Genomic DNA, 21,200 nt, shown 5'->3' with positions numbered 1-21,200 from the left:
AGGCACTGGGAACGAAACTTGGGACCTCCAATGCAGTAGGTGGGCACCCAACTGCTTGAGCCACATCTGCTTCCTGTAATTTGAGTAAATTTTATTTTAAGACCTAATGATGTCTTAGTGCAAGTCAGAGAAAACCACATTAACCTCCTGTCCCCTCTTCACTTGTCTTTCTCCCAAGCTGTCCACCAACTTTCCCCAGTGTGGGGTCTCTCCATATTAATGTATAAACATACCTCTATCTATACGTGTATAGATAAATGTTCAGAAACACATACAAGGAAAGAATTGTAGGCAGGGTTGATAGATGGTCAGCATACTGCTATCCCTATTATTCTGTTCATGTATTCATTTATGAAGCATTTAGTGATCACCTAAGAAACATCTGCAGTAGTGACACCTAAGACCAGTAATGCCTCTTGCCTTATGGGACTTATGGTAGAATGGAAAATATAGACATTAGAGCGAGTAAATAATTTGAATTATGTCCATTTTTTGCTGGAGGGTGTAAGAGATTTCTGGGAGTATGAAATAGGAAGGTCTTGAAGGAGTCAGGAAAGCCTCCCTGGTGAAATGCTGTTTAAGCTGAGACGTAAGGGTCATGCAGGGGGAAGGAGAGATGGGGTGGGAGAGTCCTGTATGGGGGAGCCCAGGTTGCAGGAGAACCTGTGCCGTGGGTCGGAGGTCAAGGTAGGGAGGCAGCCCACATCTGCTCGCCTAGGTGCCTCGTTAAGGAGCATGGACCAAAAGCAAAAGCTTGAAGTCATCTTCCAGGCTTGTATTTTAACAAGGTTATTCTGGCTGATATGTGAAGAATGGGTAGGAGCAGGATGCTGTCTCAGCTGTCCAGAGGAGAGATGATGGTGGCTTGGGTGAGTGCCTGGGTACAGAGAGTAGCAGACAGACCTGAGAGGAGTGGGGCAGGTGGGACAGCAGAGCTCCGAGTTGGGTGGGTGCATTAGTCCTGGGCTTCTCCTGGTGGAGGTGCTGCTCGCTGAGGTAGGGCGCAAAGAGGAACAGCAGCCAGAGGGGCTGGAAAAGAGGAGTCAGTCAGTTCTGTATACTGGAGCTTGGCGGAGGGAAGGACCGATTCTGAGTGTTGAGAGTTGTGAGAGGCCGGTCTAAGGAGGACCAGGTCTAAGGAGGACCAGGGGTGTGGAAGGGACCTGAGGAGAGGTTCGGGTGAGGAGGGACGGACAAGGGCTGAGCACTACGGTCCCATACACACGGGGGAGGGAGGGAGATGGGGCTGGCCACAGAGCTGTCAGAGGAGGAGGAGTGGAAGAGTGGATTTCAAGGAGGGGTGGTTTGACCAGGGTGTCAGGTCAGGTCCGGGCCTGAAGCATCCGTTGGCCTGGAGCTTGCTCGTCGCTCAGGTTGGTGCCATGGGTGACCGTGGTGGGTGAGGAGGTTTTTGGTAAAGAAACCAAGAGTCTGACTTGTGGAGGGCTGCTGAGAGGGTGTCAGTCCATTTGCCTCTGCTTGCTTTTTTCACGGGAAGTGAGGCAGGGGCCTGTGCAGGAGTCAGTGGGAAGATGTGGCCCAGAGGGGAGACCGATGCTGGAGGAGAGCAGGGCAGTTTACCCAGCAGGGCCCTGGGACAGTGAGACGGCCCAGAGGCAGAGGGGAGCTTTGCCTTGGGATGCTGGTAGGTTCTCCATGCTATGTCCAAAGCCAAGATCTCTACTGAGAGTGAGGCAAAGGATGGGAAAGCGGGGGAGGTGAGAGTGTTGGAGGTCTGAGGAGCTAGAGCTGGTGAGAAATGTTCACAGAGGGTAAGAGCAGAGCCCAGAAGCAGTAAGGTGGATGGTGCTGGGCCTCTCTGGTGGGTGATGGCAAAGTCATGGTGATCCCGCAGAACATGGCCAAGTGATGATTCCGAGCAGGCAGGTGGAAAACTTACCGTTTGTCCATGTGTTGGCCTGTGCAAGGGCTGCCACAGATTGCCAACCAGGACTGCATTTCAGCTGGAAATAGAAAACATGTTTCCTGTTTTCCAGTTCATTTAGTAATCTATTTCCAAATTTAATCTGAGAAAAGAAGCAGCTTAGTTTTAATTTCTTTAATATTTATGCAAAACAATGTTGAAGCTTTGTAGTGCTTCATTTGAAATAGCTGAAAAGAAGATCCAGTGGAGCCTTTTATCTCATTGACATTTGATGGTAACCATTTTAGTGGAAGATGAAGAGGAGACGATTGAAGAGGAAGAAGCACACGAAGGGATTGTAGACCACCAAACAGAACTGTCTAATTTAGCCAAAGAAGGTAAGCTGTGGTTATCTTATTTAAATTGTTATGATTAAAAAATTGAATAGATAAAAAAGAATGTTTATAAATGTTTAAGATGTACAAAATAGCAATATATTGAGCACTTGTGCAAATAACACCTGCTGTCTACTTTAAGAAGAAGAACCTTCCTGCTCCTGTCCTCTCTCCAGCCTGGGAGGTTAGTGCTCTCCTGGGTTTTGTGTCTACCATTCTCTTTGTTTTCTTTAAATTATTTACCACCTATTACGCACTTCTGAACAAATTCTTGGAATGAAGTTATACTGAATGTAGGTCTGTGAGGCTTGCGTTTGTCTCCCAGTCATCATGTTCCCGAGTTTCATCCATTTTGCTGGATGTTGTGCTAAATTCATTAATTTTCACTGCCAAACAGTTATAGCCAAAGGTATATAGCTAGCTGAGAAGTATAGAACACACTCAAGAAAAAGTGTTGAGTTTGGAGAAGGATCGGGGATCTGGAGTGTCCTTACCTGGAGCTGTCCCTCCCCCTCCCCAGCTCAGTTGGCGCAGTAGTTCTACCAGGGTGGGACCAGCAGCCTTGCTGCCAGAGAGGCTCACTTGACCTGCGTTGGGGGGTGGAAAACCCACATCCAGCTGTCAGCAGGAAAAGCTTACCGTTCTTCTAGCCAGAGGTCACGGGCCTGCTTAGGGTGAGTGGCAGACTGGAGACCCAGCCAGGTGTCTTGGGGATGAGCTATCTCTTGAGGGGCTGGATGAGCATTCCACACGTTCACCACTGTTGGAGAGTGTCTGTGCCCAGGCCGTGGGGTCTGAGGGGATTGTTTGGAAAGTAAAGCCTGGGGCAGCCTGGAAAACTGCCTGAACTTGAGTGTACTTCCCGTGCCCAGTAGATTAACTAGCAGAGGGTAGGAGTCTTACAGCCTTAATATATTTTAGCACAACCCCTGGTGAATCATCATAGGCTGAGCATTCATCTATGCAGACTCAGGGACATCCCCTAGGAAGTCAGGCTAAAATAATTAAAATAAGAATTAACAAAACTGAAGAGAAGCATTGGTGGCTGCATACCAGAAGAGTACCGGATTCCATAGGCCAGGTGAGTGACTTGAATAAACAAAAAAGAAACAAACAGAACAGCCCCAGCAACAACAAAAACCTTTGGCGGGGGGCAGGGGGAGAATTCATCATTATTAGATTATCTAAAACAGTCGTTTTCAGCAAAAGCTGTGGAACATGAAAAAAATCAGGGATGCATGATTCATCCTCAGAAGAAAAGTAGTCAACATCTTGAGTGGGCCCAGATGTTGGATTTAGCATAGTCTTTAAAGCAGCTATTAAAATATGCTCAGAGAATTGAAGGAACTCTTTAAAGAACTAAAAGAAAATATGATAATAATGAATAGGAACTATCAATAAAGAAATAAAATCTTGTTAAAAAGAACCAGATGGAAATTCTGGAATTGAGAAATCAGATAATAAAAAAGGGAAGTTTACTAAATGGGCTCAGTAGAAGAGTTGAAATGACAGAAGAATGAGTCAGTGAACTTGAAGATAAATCATTAGAATTTATCACATCTAAATAACAGAAATAAAAAGGATTGGAGGAAATGAATGCATTCTTAGAGACCTGTGGGACATGAAGTGTACAATATATGTGTAATGAGAGTCTCAGGAGGTGAGTAGAGAGAGAAAGGAGCAAAAAAAGTATTTGAAGTCATAACTGCTTAAAACTCTCATATTTTTCTTTTAAAGATTTATTTATTTCCCTCCTCCCCCCGCCATTGTTTGCTCTCTGTGTCCATTTGCTGTGTGTTCTTCTGTGTCCGCTTGCATTCTTGTCAGGCAGCACTGGGAATCTATGTCTCTGTGTCTCCTTTTGTTGCATCATCTTGCTGCATCAGCTCTCCGTGTGTGCGGCACCACTCCTGGGTGGGCTGCACTTTTTTTGTGTGTGCGCAGGGCCTCTCTCCTTGTGAGGTACACTCCTTGCACGTGGGGAACCCCTACATGGGGGGCACCCCTGCATGTCACGGCACTCCTTGCATATGGCAGCACTGTGAGCTGGCCAGCTCACCACACAGGCCAGGAAACCCTGGGTTTGAACCCTGGATGCTTCATATAGTAGGCAGACGCTCTATCCATTGAGCCACATCTGCTTCCCACTCAACTTTGTTATCAACTGTTAATCTACAAATCCAAGAATGTTAGCAAACTACACATAAGCAAAAGAAATCCTCACTTAGACACATCATGGGCAAACTGTTGAAAGATGGAAACAAAGGGAAAATACTGAAAACGGCAAAAGAAAAAAGATTCATCACATACAGTAACAACTATGTGAATTGTGACTGACTTCTTATCAGAAACAGTGGAGGCCAGATGGCAGTGGAGTAACATACCAAGTGCTAAAGAAAAAATCTGTCAAACCAAGTGTATTAATTCCTGAAAAACTACCCTTCAAAAATGGTGGAATAAAGACTGAGAGGATTTGTTACTAGCAGAGCTACCTTGTAAATACTAAGGGAAGTCCTTTAACCTGAAGGAAATGACTCCAGATTAACTTGAATCCATAGAGAGAAAGGAACAAATATAGGAGACTGTAGAAATACCTTTTCTCTTTCTTTAAATATTAATAACATAAGATTGTATAAAGCAATAAGTATAACATGGTAATGTTTAATTTATAACCTAAAAATAGATGTTAATATATAAGCAGTAATAACACAAAGGGGAGGAAAGAATGGAGCTGAAGTAGATCAAAGCTGCCATATTTTAGGGGAATTAGGTTAGTACTAAGTGGAAGTAGATTGTGGTAAGTTAAAATGTATATTACAGTTTTTAGAGCAAGAGCTAAGAAAATGACTTAACAATGTTTTAAAAAAACAACAGGAACTAAAATGGTACACTAAAATTGTTTAACACAAAAGGCAGTAGAGGAGGAAGGAGGGAACAAAACAAATGATATAGGAAATGAACAGCAAAATGACAGATATCTAAGTCCAACCATTTTAAAAAGGACTGAGATTCATCTTTGAGCAATTCAGATCTGCTCTTATGTGCTTCTAATGTACTTTTAAAAAAATTCTTTTTATATTTATCCAGTACGTTTTTTTTTTTTTAAGACAATAATTTTTATTTTATTTTTTTTAAGGTACTGGGGCTAGGGATTGAACTGGGACCTCATATGTGAGAAGCTGGCACTCAAGCACTGAGACACATTGAGTTGGTTCTTTTGCTTGTTTGCTTGTTGTTTGTTTTTAGGAGGCACTGGGGCCCAAACCTGGAACCGTCCATTTGGGAAGCATGTGTTCAACCACCTGAGCTACATCTGCTTCCCATAAATTTATTTTACTTATTTATTTTTATACTTTTTAGATTAAAGTTAATAGAGCACAAAGAACGTTACATTAAAAAACAAAAAAAAACAAAAAACCTAAGAGGTTCCCATATACCTACTCCCCACCCCTCCACCCCATCCTTTTTGTAAATTGTATTTTTTTTAAGATATATACATCTAGTATACTTTTAAATCTCATCCATCATACCTTTCATTTCCTTAAGATTCATTATTTTTCTTTGCAGGCTTTCAAATTGTTCTTTATGATTACCCAGTATCTTCTTAATATCCTTTATCTCTTTAATAATTTTTTTTTTTCAGTTCTTTAAATTGATTTGGGAGAGTTGGGTGATTATCATTTATTGTCTTAAATCCTGTATCTCATCAGGGTATTTGGTTTGTTCCTTTGGCTGGGTCATCTCTTCTTATTTCCTAGCATGGCTTGTAATTTTTTGCTGATGTCTAGGCATCTGAATATGTTGGTGAATTTACTCTGCTGGCCAATTTCTCTCTCTTGCCTATTGTTGTTTTCATTCCCCCCACACACACACACAGCTCTTCTTTCATATTTGGTTCAACTTATTTTAAGTATTTAAAATTGCCCAGTTTAAGTTTTAAAAAATCAGACCAGGGCCTCACTAATGGAGCACAGATTTTCTCCCAGGAATTACAGTACAGAGAAGACCAAAAGCAGTATTTGTCCATGCGATTTCTAGGCCAGCCAGCAGATGGTGCTCATTAGTGCACCTTTCTACTGAGGTTTTCAGTCTTAGCTTTCCTGTGTTGAATCTTCAGATGAGAGATTCAAAGCAGGCTCTGCTGACTGCATTCACTGAAGAAAAGACCCCTGACTCCTCCTCCCTTTTCCCTTGAAACAGCTGACAGGGAGGAGGATATCTGTTCCCCTCTAAGTCAGCTGCAGTGAGGCAGGGGTTTTACCCCAGCTTAATATCGTGGGTGTGGGTAAGGGGAGCCCTTCCTGGCTGCAGTGGGGGCTGGGTAACTTACCATTTGTTGTTTTGGATTCTTTGTCTTTCTGCCCCTCACCCTCTTGGGAGTTGTGCAGTACTGTCCTGGTCTGCTGCCCCCCAGAGCAGGTCACTTGGACAACTTTTGCCTCTTTCTCCATTGTTTTTGTGAGAGCTGAGCCCTGCCTACCTAACTGACACCATCTTCCTGCAATCCCCGCTTTGCTGTTTTTAGATTGGGTTGTCTTTGTTGAGTTGTAGGAGGTTCTTTTTTAATTATTATTATAGCTACATTCTGGCTATTAAACCCTTATCATAAGTAGGATTTCTAAAGGTCCTTTCTTACACAAAAGGTTTTAATTTTGATGAAGTCCAATTTATATAATTTTTTACTTTGTTGCTTGTTCTTTTTGTGTAAAAATCTAAGAATCCATTGCTTTAATATGAGGTCTTGAAGATTTCCTTCTGTGCTTTCTTCTAAGTGTTTTATGGTTTTAGCTATTAGGTTTAGGTCGTTGATCCATTTTGAGTCAATTTTTGTAAATGGTGTAAAATAGAACCGTTTTTAGTTTTTAGATAAAATAAATGCTTTTAGAAAATATATACTTTTCCAAGGAATTATCTCAAGTCAGGAAAGGACTATATTTGACAAGGAGAACTTTTTATTTTTCAGTTTGACTTTCCTGGCATTTTTTTTCTTCCCAGTTGAATGACACTGTTGTTGTTTTAAAATAAATACCTCCTTTCCTACCATCTTTTCCAGCTGAATTGCCCTTAATTGATTTGATGAAGTTATATGAAGGCGCATTTCTGCCAAATTTCCAGTGGCCTCTACCTAAGCCTGACAGTGAAGAGACAAGCGAAGAAGAAGGTACATTTCTAGCATCTTTGAAGAATTCAGTTTTAAGACTAAATAGCCAAAATGTTTACAGAGGAAAAGAGGCGTAAAGTAAGATTTTAAATATTACCTTCATTTTCCTTAGATTTGACGAAGGAAAAAATTGGAAATATATTTAATATACAATTTTATTTTGAATAAATTGTTTTATTAAATTCTATGTTTTTATTTAGTTTTTCAATCTATTAAGCAGCTTTTTTTAAAAAAGATTTATTTTTATTTATTTATTTCTCTCCCCTTCCCCCCCCCCCACCCCGGTTGTCTGTTCTCTGTGTCTATTTGCTGCGTCGTCTTCTTTATCCGCTTCTGTTGTTGTCAGCGGCACTGGAATCTGTGTTTATTTTGGTTGCGTCATCTTGTTGTGTCAGCTCTCCGTGTGTGTGGCGCCATTCCTGAGCAGGCTGCACTTTCTTTCACGCTGGGCGGCTCTCCTTACGGGGCGCACTCCTTGCGCGTGGGGCTCACCTATGTGGGGGACACCCCTGCGTGGCAGGGCGCTCCTTGCGCGCGTCAGCACTGTGCGTGGGCCAGCTCCACACGGGTCAAGGAGGCCCGGGGTTTGAACCGCGGACCTCCCATGTGGTGGACGGATGCCCTAACTACTGGGCCAAGTCCGCCGCCCTATTAAGCAGCTTTACTGAGATACATTCACATACCATACAGTCCATCCAAAGTGTATAATCAATGACTTCTAGTACAATGACAGTGTTGTACATTCATCATCATAAAAAATTCCAGAATTATTTCATTACTCCAAAAAGAAAATCTCTATACCCCTTAACATGCCTTCCCTAGCCCTACACAACCTCCAGTCAAACCCCATCTCTATAAATTGGTCCATATCTACATTCTATATAAACAGAATCATACCGTATGTATACAATGTAGTTCATAGTAACACAGTCATATGGTATTTGTCCTTGTGTGTCTGGCTTGCTTCCCTCAACATAATGTCTTCCAGTTTCATCCACGTTTTTACTTAGTTTTATTTATAAACCTGGTTCAGTAATCAAAGCACTTGATCAAGTTGTGAAAAACGTAGAAATATCTTTCTCCAAATTCATAAAAGTTATTATTACTATGGACCTAGATTTTTATCATATTTGTTCATGCTGTGCTATGCACATTTTGAGTTTATTTTATTTTCTGTTGTCCATTCCAAACGGATACATGGAATACACAAAAACACCTTGAGAAAAACAAACTAATGCCCAGCTTTCATTGTTCTCATTCAAAATGTTCTGACCATTACAAATATATGCTGGGGGGTGGGTGACTGGGTGGGTAGGGGAGGAAGAAAGGCCAGAGACAAGTGAGTGAGTCTCCCAAGTGAGGCCAGGTGTTTTCCAGATCCCAAACTGATGACAGGGCCTCAAGTTAGGCATGGTGTCCCCTTCTCCTTTTCCTCTGTGGGGCACTTGTCTGTGTTCCCCTTTCTTGGTGGTGGTGGTATTTGATCATCTGCTCGTGACTCTAGTTAGCTCCAAATTTCAGTTTCTAATTTCTAGGTTCTTTGGGGCCAAATTACACTTTGAGGGCTTTCCAGAATGGTCCTGAATTCTCGTAAGAATTTCTGTACATTTGTCCAAATAGCATTATAAGTATTAGAGAAAAACAGATTAAAATGAAACAAACAAAATATTACCGCTTCATTGTGTATTTGAAGTATTCAGATTCTGTAAGTTTTTCTTTCTTCTTTTTTTAAATAAATCATCTCATAAAACGATCACAGCAGTCCCAAATTCCATTTGTTTCATTGTTTTTCATAGAGACAGAAGACTGTCCAAGTGACAGGGATAGTCGGAAGGATATGGTTCTCATAGATTCTGTTTTCATCATGGATCAGTTCAAAGCTGCAGAGAGAATGAATATGGGAAAACCAAACATGAAAGACATCGCAGAAGTGACTGCTGTAGCTGAAGCCATCCTGCCTAAGGGCAGTGCTCGGATCACCACTGCGGTGAGGCACTGGCTGCTTTCTTTAAAAATTGAAGTGATACTTAACATTCCTCAGACAAACCACTCTAAAGTGGCATTTAGCATTTAGCACCATCACAGCGCCTCCCAAGCATTTCCATCACCCCAGAGGAGCCCTGCTGTGAAGCAACTGCTCCCCACTGCCCGCTCCCAGCCCTGGCACCCACCATCTGCCTTCTGTCTCTGAGGACTTACTTTCCTGGACTTTTCATGGAAATGTCAGCCTACAGCATATGACCTTTTGTGGCAGGCTCCTTTCCCTCAGCGCCGTTGTCCAGGGCTCACCCATGTAGTAGCGTTGCCAGAGCTTGTCCTTGTCGTGGCTGGATGGGTTCCATTCTGTGGCCAGATCACATTCCGCTCAGCATTTGTCCTTGGACAGACACTTGGGTAATTTCCACCTTGTGGCTATTGCGAGTAGTGCTGCACGCATTAGTTTGAGTCCCTGTTTTCCGTTTTTTTTTTTTGGATATATATCCAGGAATGGAATTGCTAGGTCATATTGCTAATTCCATGTTTAACGTTCTGAGGAGCTGTCAGACTGTTTTCCACAGCAGCATTTTGCATCCTCACCAGCATTTTACAAGGGTGCTGATTTCTATACATCCTTGCCAACACTTAGTTCTGTTTGTTTATTATTATTATTATTACTATTATTGTAGACATCCTAGTAGATGTGAAGTGGAATCTTACTGTGATTTTTAGGCAGTGGGTTTTCAAAGAGAGAAATGGATATATTTGTAAGTCTTGAGGAAAGGTTTTCTGCTTTCAAATAAATTTTTCCCTAACTATGCAAGTTGTCAGAAAAAATAATTATTGCTCTTTTGATTTTAGTATGTGATATAGAATGCTTTTGTGGCTTTCCATTGAGTTTATTGTAGACTGAATTCATTTCATTTTTAAGAAAACCTTGTATGGGTTATTTAATAAATTATTATTTGACTTGTATGTTCTTGCAGGTAAAGTTTAATACTCCATCTTTATTGTATGGAGCGCTCAGAGATTACCAGAAGATTGGGCTAGACTGGCTGGCCAAGCTCTACCGGAAGGGTCTCAATGGCATATTGGCAGATGAAGCTGGGCTGGGTAAAACAGTACAGATTATTGCCTTTTTTGCCCATCTAGCATGTAATGAAGGTAAGAATTAGTTGTGTTTTTCTTTTTTTAAGAATACATATTTGCTAACATTAACAGTTTCTCACACGGGGCAGGGACTTTGATTTTCTCACTTCTTTGTCTTACCCTCTAATCCAGGGCTTGAGCAGGGCAGGGCTCAATGAACACTCGTTGGATGATGAGATAAAGCACTCGTTCACAGTTAAAATCTAAGTAAATGTACAGACCCAGCAGCGACTGCACCTTGGCGGTTTCAGGGGTGGCCCTGTCATGTATGCAGCTAGCAGAGCAGGCTCTCACCCCCATGGCTGCCGTGAGCTGGTTGCTGAGCATCTCTAGTGGCAGTGCAAGGCTGTCGAGCTTCTGGCTTGCAGCTTTCTTCCTAGTGTATAACTCTGAGTGCCCTGCTGTTGTCCCCGTAGGATTTTGCCTTCTCCAGGGCAGTATTTCTGATCTGCTTGGGTTGCCTTAGGGTATGAAAACACGGGGGCATGTGCGTGTGGGCTCAGAAGCTGAGCCGCAGCTCAGGTGACTGCTGCCCATTCCTGTTCGGACCAGTTTCTGGCAGCCTCTTCGCTCTCCTCTGTGTCACCTCACCTTGCATGTCATCTGCACTGGCCCTCTGACTGTCAGGCTGGGATCTTTGGGGTTCAGCTCCCCCCACTCACTTCCATTATCCCTTGGCCTTTGGGTCAGGCCCCACCTGCAACTGCGAGGATTATGTGGCACAAAGGACAGCTGGTAAAAGGGCTTTGGCCGGTATTTCTAGACTAGGACAAGGATCATATGCCTCTTCAGATCCCAGGCATCTGTGATGCTGAGTCACCCCTATTTGCTCTCCCTTAATATCTGTGTCAGTCGTCCATCCACTGGACAAAGGCTTACTCAGCTTCTGTGGCCAACCACAGCGCTAGGTGCCTGCCCTTGAGAAGGAGTTTGAGCTGAGCTGGAGAGGTCTCTGTCTGTTCCTTTGCAGGTAATTGGGGCCCCCATCTTGTTGTTGTGAGGAGCTGGAACATACTCAGGTGGGAACTGGAATTGAAGCGTTGGTGCCCTGGCCTAAAAACCCTGTTATATGTTGGCAACTCTAGAGAACTCAAAGCAAAGAGACAGGTATTTTTTTTAATATAAAATAAAAAAAAGAAAACTATCTTAATTTTTATAGAAGACAAATTTCAAAATGATAAGACATGACTATTATAATTGTTATAAAGTACTTGTTTGTGAGATTCCAAACCTTCAAGCTGTCCCTAAACCTTAAGCCCCTTGGAGCTTAGATGACCTCTCAAAAACACGTCACTGTAGATACAATATAAATATTATAATTTCCTACTTTCTGTATACATTTTTTCCTTTGCTCTTATTAGGTAATATAGAAGCTAGTCCCACTTCAGGATCCTCTGTGATAACCACTTTATTTTCCAAATAATGACTGTTAATGCTTCCAAAGTCTCTTAATTTGTTAACAAAAGTATTTTAATACTTAGCAAAAATGTAAACTCAACCATTTTCTGAATAAGCAAGTTCGGAAAAATGAGTGAAATTTCTCTAGGTGGAAACAGATAAGTGGCGAAAATCCTCAGAAATATTCTCAAGATTATTTATTCCAAGTGCAGGAATGAGACGCTACTGGCGCTTTTTCCATGTGCTGCAGGGATGGACTGAGCCCAGCAGCTTCAACGTGTGTGTCACGTCCTACAAGCAGTTCTTCAGGGGCTACCGCTCCTTCACCAGCGTGCGGTGGAAGTGCCTGGTGGTCGACGAGATGCAGCGCGTAAAGCGCATGACCGAGAAGCACTGGGAAGCCGTTTTCAACCTGCAGAGGTCTGACACGCCACAGGAGTAGTACCTGGTTCAGAATCTCCCTGTGCTGTCCATTGTAATAAGTGCTCTTTAGTGCTGTTGTTGATGTAAAGGAATCTGTTGAAGAAATTTGGGTAACTGCATGTACAAAAAACCCTTGCATTTCAGCTACAAAGAATTACCCTGCACCGTTATCACAGCACACGGGGCGAAGGGGACTGTTCTATCGAGTCTCATGCACGTTTACCTTAGCTCATAATGTTGTCTTCTCCTTTCTTAAATTTCTTCAGAAAAAGAGATTCTGCCCCCACTGTATGTATTTTGAAATTTGAAACATTGTTTCTCTCCTTTCATTTATAGTCAGCAGCGTTTGCTTCTCATCGATGCGCCTTTGCATAATACCTTTCTGGAACTGTGGACCATGGTGCACTTCCTCGTCCCTGGAATTTCCCGGCCTTACCTGAACATTCCCCTGAAGGCCCCTAGTGATGAAAACCAGGACTACTACCACAAGGTGGTCATTCGATTGCACAGGGTACGTTCAGTTCTACGATTGCAGGAATTAAAAATGCGTGAGGCATGCTCTTCACATTGACACGTGAAAGTGGAAGAAAACAGCTGATGCTTTTTTTTTTAGGTGGCACAACCTTTTATTTTGAGGAGAACAAAAAGAGACGTGGAAAAGCAACTGACAAAGAAATATGAGCATGTTTTGAAATGTCGCCTTTCTAACCGACAAAAAGCCTTGTATGAGGATGTTATTCTCCACCCTGGGTAAGTAAGTGTTCTGTGTCGGGGTGTGCTTCCTTCAGCATCCTGTGCTAGAAGGAACAGAGACCCCTCGGGGACTCAGTGGAGAGTCCGGGACTGGAGCTGAGCTCTCTGCCCTCTGCAAGGGCCTCTGGGACTTTGCAGAGCCTTGGATGACTCGCCTGCTCTTCAGGCTCCTTTCAGCCCACTCTACTCTACTTGGCCCACACTCCAGCAGGTCCACTCCGCTCAGCCCACACTCTGCAGGTCCACTTTTCTCGGCCCGCACTCTGCAGGTCCACTCCTCTCGGCCCACACTCCGCATGTCCACTCCACGAGGCCCACACTCCAGCAGGTCCACTCCACGAGGCCCACACTCCACGAGCCCCATAGTCCAGCAGGTCTGCTCGTACATGGCTGCCGTGTGTTCAGTCTGGTCCCTTTACTTCCTGTGTCAGTCTTGAATGTTTCCAAATTTAGATCCACCTGGTTGGAGACGTTGTGACTATCCAGCTCATCTCCTCACACTACCCCAGGGTCTAGGACTTAGAGAGGAGAGCAGCGTGGTGGGTGTTTGTGGGGCCCATGGGCGTAAGGGTGTTGGCAGGGGACTGGGCTGAGCAGAAGGCCAGGGCCTTCCTGCTTCTCCCCCAGCCGGGGCACCGCTGCATGGGCGTCAGCCTTAGCTGGCGACCTTCAGAAGTCTCAGTAGCCTTGGGGTTTACCTTTCCATGATGTTAAGTGACTTTTTTGGTTCTTTCCATTATAGTCTCCATTTTCCTGAGTTTAGATTAAAATACAGAAAACAGAAAACAAAAAACACTCGAGTTTTGAAAGTCTTTAAGTTTATGTTCAGTAATTACACCCACTTTGGTGCCTGCTGCAGGGGAGCTGAGGAAGGCCGCATGCAGTGCTCTCAGGTGGCCGAGAGCCGTCTCAGCACCTCGGCCTCCTGTGGGCCTTAGTGATGAGCAGACTCTTTTCCTGGGTGCACCTGGAGCGTAGGGACGTGCTGCAGTCTCCGTAGAAATCGGGGGGGCGCCGGGGCTGCAGCACAGGTCAGCCTGCTGTGGAGCCACCCATCCTGGGGCTCTCAGTGCCTCATCTCACCTGAAAAGTGAGAGGCTCGACTCGTGGGCTCTTGGGGGGACGCGGGGTGGTCATGCAGAGGGCTCAGCCTGGTGCTGGCAGGCGGCGGGCGCTCAGCACGGCCTTGCTGTCGAGGGTGCTGCTGCACAGGCCTGTTTGTGGAAGACTGCAGGTGGGGCCCTCGTTTTGGGGTCACGCCGTGTGTGTCGTGTCAGGATCCTGGCACAGCATGCCCTCACTGAGGTGCCGCCTTGCCGTGGAGCAGCACCTGGAGCAGGCCAGTGGGGTGGGAAGCGGGTCTCCTGTCGCCCACCCTGCGCTGCTCAGTGGCATTTGGTGAGCATGTGGAATGGCAGGAGGACTTGCTCTAAGTGTGTTTCCTCTTTTTCCTGAACCTGTAAAAGCCCGTTTTAGTCTGCTAGGCTTGCATCTGCCTCAACTGACTGACAGGGCGCGGCAGGCCGCCAGGGTGAGAGGAGTGGGGATGTGGGGGTGGTGCTATGGGCTCCTCACGTGCGCTTGGAGCATCGCCGGCCTGCCTGGCCTGCCCCCTTGCTCCTCAGGAAGGATTCCGGACACTTCTGCTGCCTTTGCGTGCCGCCCCCTCCACTTCACTCTGCACAGACCTTGTCTCCTCCCTCCTCCACAGAGGAAGTAGAAGTGGTCAGACAAGAATTCTCTCACCTTTCTGGAGCACCTGCAGACCTGCCTGCACCCGCACCTTCTCCTCTTTCCTGTTGCCTTTCTGTTCTCAGTTCCCCACGTGGGCCCGAGCCCGAGCCCTTTGCAGGATTCTTCCATTCTCAGCATTCCCTTCCGTGTCTTGGTCGTAGCCCCCTTCGCCTCTGTGCCACACACGTGGCCGGTGTCGCTCACATAGGAAGCCTCTCCCTTACTGCCCACTTGTGCTTCTCAGCACCCACCTTGTAAGAGGTGCCTGTGCTCTGCCACCCGTGCTCAGCCCAGGGCAGTACACCTGCTCCACACCAGGCAGAGCGCCCCGGGCTTCTCCCAGGCTTCCTTCTCAGCTTGTCCTCTGAGCGGCACTCGCCAGAGCTGGCCTCTTCCTCCCCTCGTTTGACTCCTGCCTGCTGTTTGTCGGTCTCTGCAGCCTGCCCTTCTCCTCCTGTCCTTTAACTGTTAAGAGTTTGCCAAGGCTTCACCCTCGGCCGCTTTTCTCAGCCCAGCGTCTCGCCCTGGGTGACTGTGTCCACGCATGCTTCTCAGTTCTCTGTCAGCTGAGGTCAGCCTTGTGTGAGCTCCGGGTCTGGATCCAGGGTTAGCTGCTTCCAGATCTCCACTGCAGTCATCTCCGAGCACCTCATGACTGCAGGTCCACTGGGCTCATGACGTGTCTCCCCAGGCCTGGTTCTCATCCACACTTTCCTGTCTGAGGAAGTGGTGCCCCATCGGCCAGTTGTTTGGATTAGAAGCCCAGCAGCCTCCATCCCCTCCTTGCCTGCTCCTCCTTTCCTCCTCAGTCTCTCCCCAGCCCAGTCCTTTCGTCATCTCCATGCCCCTGCTCAGCCCGTGAGGCCTCTCCTCCATCCGACCATGGGTGCATGCTCCTGCCCACCTGGACCCCTTCTCCAGCAACCTCCTCCTCGCCCTCCTCACCCTGCTGGATCCATGTGCAGGCTGAGCTCACCGTGGTCTGTCCCGCTTCCTTGCTGGTCCCCTTCTGCCCTTGCCTGCGAGCCTGGCCTTGTCTCACCCCACTGTGTCTCTGCCATGAGCTGAGGGAGAACTGAGGGAGGGGGTTCCCTCAGATGACTCCTGCGAGCCTCCAGTTATGCCCTAGGTGCCATGGGCTCTACTCATGCCCTCACACGTGGCCTCCGTGAGCTGCCGAGATGCCCTCCCCTTCTGCATAGCACCCTTCACAGCAGTGATCAAGCTGTGTAGTTAGCATCTTCTTCAGCCCTCATCTTCTGCACTGGAGGGGCAGCACCTGCAGAGCAGGGCCCATGTCCAGCCGCTTCATTCCTGTTCTCTGATGTTGCATCATTTTGCATAGGGAGTGATGGGTGAATCGGTGAATGTAGAAAGACCTCCACGAGAACTTGAATTTGAATTTTCTGGCATAATTAACTTATTGACCAAAACTAGAGAAAATACACGAGTTACTGTGTTTCTGGGATTTTAAAATTGATCATGATGAGTCCGTGTGGTGAGGTACACACACAAATGGAGGCATCTCATTTTGTTTCCTTAAACGAGCAGAACTCAAGAAGCTCTGAAGAGTGGGCATTTTGTCAATGTCCTCAACATACTGGTGAAGCTCCAGCGGATCTGCAACCACCCTGGGCTGATCGAGCCCAGGCTTCCAGACTCCTCGTACGTAGCAGAGTCTCTGCAGTACCGATCAGCTTCGCTCGTTCTGAGGGCAATGGAGAGAGATTTTTGGAAGGTATGTAGAAAATGCAGAAATAGCAATCACTATTTGTGGTCTTTCTAGGTATAGTATAGGTACAACATTTCTTAGAAATCATTTTCTAACTATTATCCTGCATTTTGAAATTGCCTGTTACTTGACAATGTTTAGCAAAATTTGCTATGTTTACCCCGACTGTAAAAGTTCACTTCTGAAAATTAACCCTAGGGAGACAACGCAGGAATACACAGTTGTTCCTTATATTGCTAAATGTGGTGCTGGGCAGGGAGAGGCCGCCTCACACCCACTGGTCACCTGCGCAGCCATCTGCTCCCTATCCACGTGCCTGCCCATGCACAGCCCCCTGCTCACCTGCCCACCTCTGCCCACCCTCACACCCCCCTGCCCATCTCACTCCCACCCGTTCACTTGCTCACCCAATAGGAGCCCGCCTGCCCCTTGTGCCTACCCACTCACATGCCCACCTGCCTGTCCTCACACCTACCTGCTCATGCCTGCCTGTCCTCACGCCTACCCGCTTACGCCTCCCTGTCCTCACACCTGCCTGCTTACACCTGCCTTTCCTCACACCTGCCTGTCCACAACCTGCCTGTCCTCATGCCTACCTGCCCACAGCCTGCCCATCCTCACACCTACCCACTCACATGCCTGCCCTTACACCTGCCTGCTCACGCCCACCCGCCCACCATCACACCTACCTGCTCACGCCCACCCGTCCCACGCCTACCCACTCACACGCCCACCTGCCTATCCTCACACCTACCCACCACGCCCCCCGCCCACGTACTTGCTGGCTGGCTGTGAGCAAGAAGGCCTCTCTGGGTCTGTTTCTGCAGCTGTTGAATGGGGCTGACAGTGCACGCCCCTTTGCTGGTGTAGTCAGTAGCTAACTCATGGACAGTACTTTGGTACCTGGCACCTAAGAGGTAGCTATATGTTAATTTTTGTTGTTTCCTTTAGTGCATTCAGCAGGTATTTATTGGGTGCCTACTAGGTCCCAGGCATTTTTGTAGGCACTAGAAATAATACAGCAGCAAACAGGAAACAGGACAACTGAAATTTCCTGCTCTTCTGGAGTCCCTCCTCCGCCACTGCCTCCTCTTCCCCCATCCTTCCTGTCTCGCTCCCTCCCTTCTTCCTTTCTCTCTGTCATTTGTATCTATTATTGATCATATGTCTGTCCTCTATGTCGATCATCTCCATCTCTATAATTTTTATGTGTGTGAGAGACATTATCTACAATGTTAGTAACTCACCTCTAGGTGGTAGAAATTTGGTTTTGTATGCTTTTCTGTGTTTGAATTTTTTTTGGTAGTAAAAACTATTTTTACAAGAAAAAGAATTTGGTTTGAGTTGACCGGCGCTGAGCCCTGATACCAGAGGTCAGCGGGTGCCAGGCAGCTTGTGGGTAGGCGCCTGCCTGCTGGATAGGCTGAGCTTGGCTCCACGGCCACCGCGGTCCTGCGAGCCTTCTCCTGTGGCCCCTCCTTGGCACAGCGCAGGCTCAGCTTAGTCAGGCCTGCAGCTGCCCAGGGAAGAGCCTCGTGGAGATTACCGCGCACGGCCTGCAGAAAGGAGCAGTCCTTGACGGTCGGGCGGCATGTGGGCTGCGGCAGCGGAGCATGGCGGGGAGCACAGGCCCTGGCTCTGCGCCTCACCAGTAGCATGGCCTGGGACGGGCCAGTCTGCCTCAGTTTCCTCACTGAAACCTCATGGGGGCTTTGTGGGGACTCGGCAGTAGTCCCAGAAAAGGGCCTGGGTGGCGAGCAGGATGCCAGTGCTGTGTAAGTAGCAGTCCTGGTCTCTGCTGACGCGGCTCCTCTGCCGCTCCCGGAGGGCGTGGGCTTCCTTAGCCAGGACGCAGAGCCTGTGCAGTGAGGGGTGTTAGCAGCAGCAGCAGCGGCCTCGGGGGTAGAGGGGCACTGTCACGGGCACGCTTTCACCGGTGTTTGCGTTGTTTTCACACAGCTGTTGAGATGTGAGTCCCATGCTATCACTTCATCCGTTGAAAGTGTGTAATTTGACATGAACTTTTTTTTTAACAAGTCAATTTTATTGGTTCATATTAATAAAGCACACAACTCATCCAAAGTATATAATCAGTGGTATTTGGTATAATCACATAGTTGAGCAATAATCATCTCAGTCATCATTAGAGCATTTTCATTATTTCAGTAATAATAATAAGCAAAAAACAAAATTCTTTACCTCTCGATCTCTCTATGCTTCCCCTGTTCCATATACCTGCAATTTTTGGTTATTCTTGCACAATTATTTATTTATTAGACAGCTTTACTGAGGTATATCCACATACCATACATCTATCCAAAGAGTATAATCAAGGACTTTTAGTATAATCACAGTGTTGTACATTCATCACCATAAAAAATGCCACTAACTTCTTAAGAATAACAGCTTTATTGAGACAATTCACATACCTAAATTTCACCCCTTTAAAATGTGGAAGTTCAGTGTTTTTTTAGTGTATTCAGAGCTGTGCAACCATCACAAATATTTAATTTCAGAGGATTTCCAGCACTGTCCCCATCAGCAGTCGCTCCCCACTCCTCCCCCAGACTGGGCAACCACTGACCGACTTTCCGTGGACTTGCCTTTTCTGCACATGCCTTATAAGTGGAATCCTACACTATCTGTCCTTCCGTGACTGGCTTCTTTCACCCAGCGTGCTTCTCCAAGGCTCCTTCCTGCTGTCGTGTGTGTCAGCACTTGACTGCTCACGTGGCTGGGTCATGCTCCGTGGTGGGGATACACTGCAGTCTCTTTCTCCATTGGGTAGACACTGGTGCTGTCTCCCCCTTGGCACTGTCATGGATGTGTTGATGTGAACACGTGCACATGCTTTCATGTGGGCGTGTTTTCATTTCTCTTGGGTACATGTCACGTGGGAACCCTCTAGGCTCGTTCGAGCAGCTGCCAGGCCATTTCCCACAGGGGCTGCCCCATTTTGCACCCCCACCAGTGGGCCATGAGGGTCCCACTCTCTCGGCATCCTCTCCAGCACTTGTCAGGACCCTCTTTTTTATCTCATCTTCTAGATGGGTGTGTGGTTGTGCTTTCATTGTAAAAGTTCTCCCAGAAGCACAGTTGTGGTGGTGCTGGGGAAAGAGGGGCGTTGGCTTCCAGCCGGCTCCCTCTTGGCCTCTTCAGTCTCTGCCCTACCCGTCTGTCCATCTATTCAATGGACACTAAATGGTTGCTAAATGGACACTAAATGGATGTGGCCATGCCTGACTCAGAGAGGGCCATCGCCGGACCTTGGGTCTCACGCTTCGGCCCTCCCACTTAGTCCCTACTCCTGATGCCTACTTCTCGGAGAGGTCTGGCCTCTGGCTGGTTGTCCAGACATTTTCTGGTCCCTTCTCTCGCTCTTCTGGTAAATCTCGTTTGCTTTGAGGACCTCCTCCATTCCCACTGCCGAGCTCCTTTGCTCTGCCCGTTTTAGGGATGGGGGATCAGAGGTGCTGAGGGCCACGGCCCTGCCCCGGCTGCTCCGGGACAAGCACCCCAGGGCGCTGGGAGGCCTCAGGAAGCACGGGCCTGCTCTGGGGCCAGGCTTTCCATTCCATGATTTATTGTGATTCTAATCAAGTGCTGCTTCTACTACCTCAAGTAGCAAGAGTTGTTTTTTTTTTTTTTCTTTTTCTTTTTCTACTTAGGAAACAGACCTTTCTATATTTGATCTTATTGGATTAGAAAGTAAAATCACACGCTATGAGGCCGAATTGCTGTCAAAGAAAAAGGTAACGCGAAAACTTATTGAAGAGATCTTCACCTCACTCCCGCCATCAGCCAGACCCGTTGCAGTGAAGCTTAAGCCAAGCAGGTATGTGGTGCCATGACTCTGGGACAGGAGCAGACTTGGTCTGGCTCCTGCCTGGTTGCCTGTCGCCTGCTGGGGCGGCTCCAGTGGGCCTCTGTCTCTCTCGGCCACGTCCCCTGGTGACCGTGGAGCAGCACAGGGAAGGTGCTTGTTCTGTGGTCATGGGATTAGAACGACACCCCTGTTGGCTGAAAGATGCTCCAGGACAGCTCAAGAGGTGACTGGGGGGGCTCTCAGGACGGTGGCCCTGAGCTCACGTAAGAACTCTGTGTCAGAGCTGGGCTGTCAGTTGTGCACAGAAAGTCTATTTGTTGAATTTGGTTATATTTCTCCTGGAAGTGCCCCAAATGTCCTAGATTTATGGGAGAGCAGCTAACTGCAGGCAGGCAGGCTGGGCTCGTGCACGGAGCGCCGCATGTCCTCGCCAGAAGGGACCTTCTTCACCTGGAGGGTCATTGTCTTGCAGTTTGCATTAGGGCTTGGGAGCGTCATGCCCGGGGTGGGGTCAGGGCTGGGTGCCCCCGGCCAGGAGTGCCACAGCCCCGAATTCAGCTTGGGCCTGGGAGGCGGTGCCTGTGCTGCCAGGCGCCGGGGTGGGGGCGCAGGAAACCTGTGAGCAGCAGCCCGCGGCCGCCCGGGAGCTCTGAGGACGGGGTGGGCGCTGTCCTGACAGTGGCGTTGTCTTTGTGATTTTGAAGTGCACAGAGCTGGGAGGACAGAAGGTGTCACGTGGTGAGATCAAAGCCCAGACAACTCAGGGTAGGCCAAGTGGGGAAGGAGGC

At 47.1% G+C, this 21,200-nt stretch overlaps 1 protein-coding gene across 12 annotated transcripts in view; it reads left to right on the top strand.

The window, feature by feature from the left end:
• EP400 (E1A binding protein p400) overlaps nucleotides 1-21,200 on the top strand; it is a 177,958-nt gene that overhangs the window by 92,544 nt on the left and 64,214 nt on the right. For all 12 annotated transcript variants that reach the window (XM_058281195.2, XM_058281190.2, XM_058281189.2 and 9 more), the window contains 10 exons: nucleotides 2,173-2,262; nucleotides 7,313-7,420; nucleotides 9,217-9,407; nucleotides 10,384-10,561; nucleotides 11,517-11,653; nucleotides 12,195-12,364; nucleotides 12,704-12,878; nucleotides 12,981-13,117; nucleotides 16,406-16,592; nucleotides 20,255-20,421. In XM_058281195.2, the coding sequence (XP_058137178.1) occupies nucleotides 2,173-2,262; nucleotides 7,313-7,420; nucleotides 9,217-9,407; nucleotides 10,384-10,561; nucleotides 11,517-11,653; nucleotides 12,195-12,364; nucleotides 12,704-12,878; nucleotides 12,981-13,117; nucleotides 16,406-16,592; nucleotides 20,255-20,421 (1,540 nt within the window). The remainder of the gene's footprint in view (nucleotides 1-2,172; nucleotides 2,263-7,312; nucleotides 7,421-9,216; nucleotides 9,408-10,383; nucleotides 10,562-11,516; nucleotides 11,654-12,194; nucleotides 12,365-12,703; nucleotides 12,879-12,980; nucleotides 13,118-16,405; nucleotides 16,593-20,254; nucleotides 20,422-21,200) is intronic.

This window comes from Dasypus novemcinctus, chromosome 19, assembly GCF_030445035.2.
Source record: "Dasypus novemcinctus isolate mDasNov1 chromosome 19, mDasNov1.1.hap2, whole genome shotgun sequence".
Lineage (NCBI taxonomy): Eukaryota > Metazoa > Chordata > Mammalia > Cingulata > Dasypodidae > Dasypus > Dasypus novemcinctus.
The sequence above is the reverse complement of the archived record's forward strand: the minus strand, read 5'-3'. Positions and strand labels throughout refer to the sequence as shown.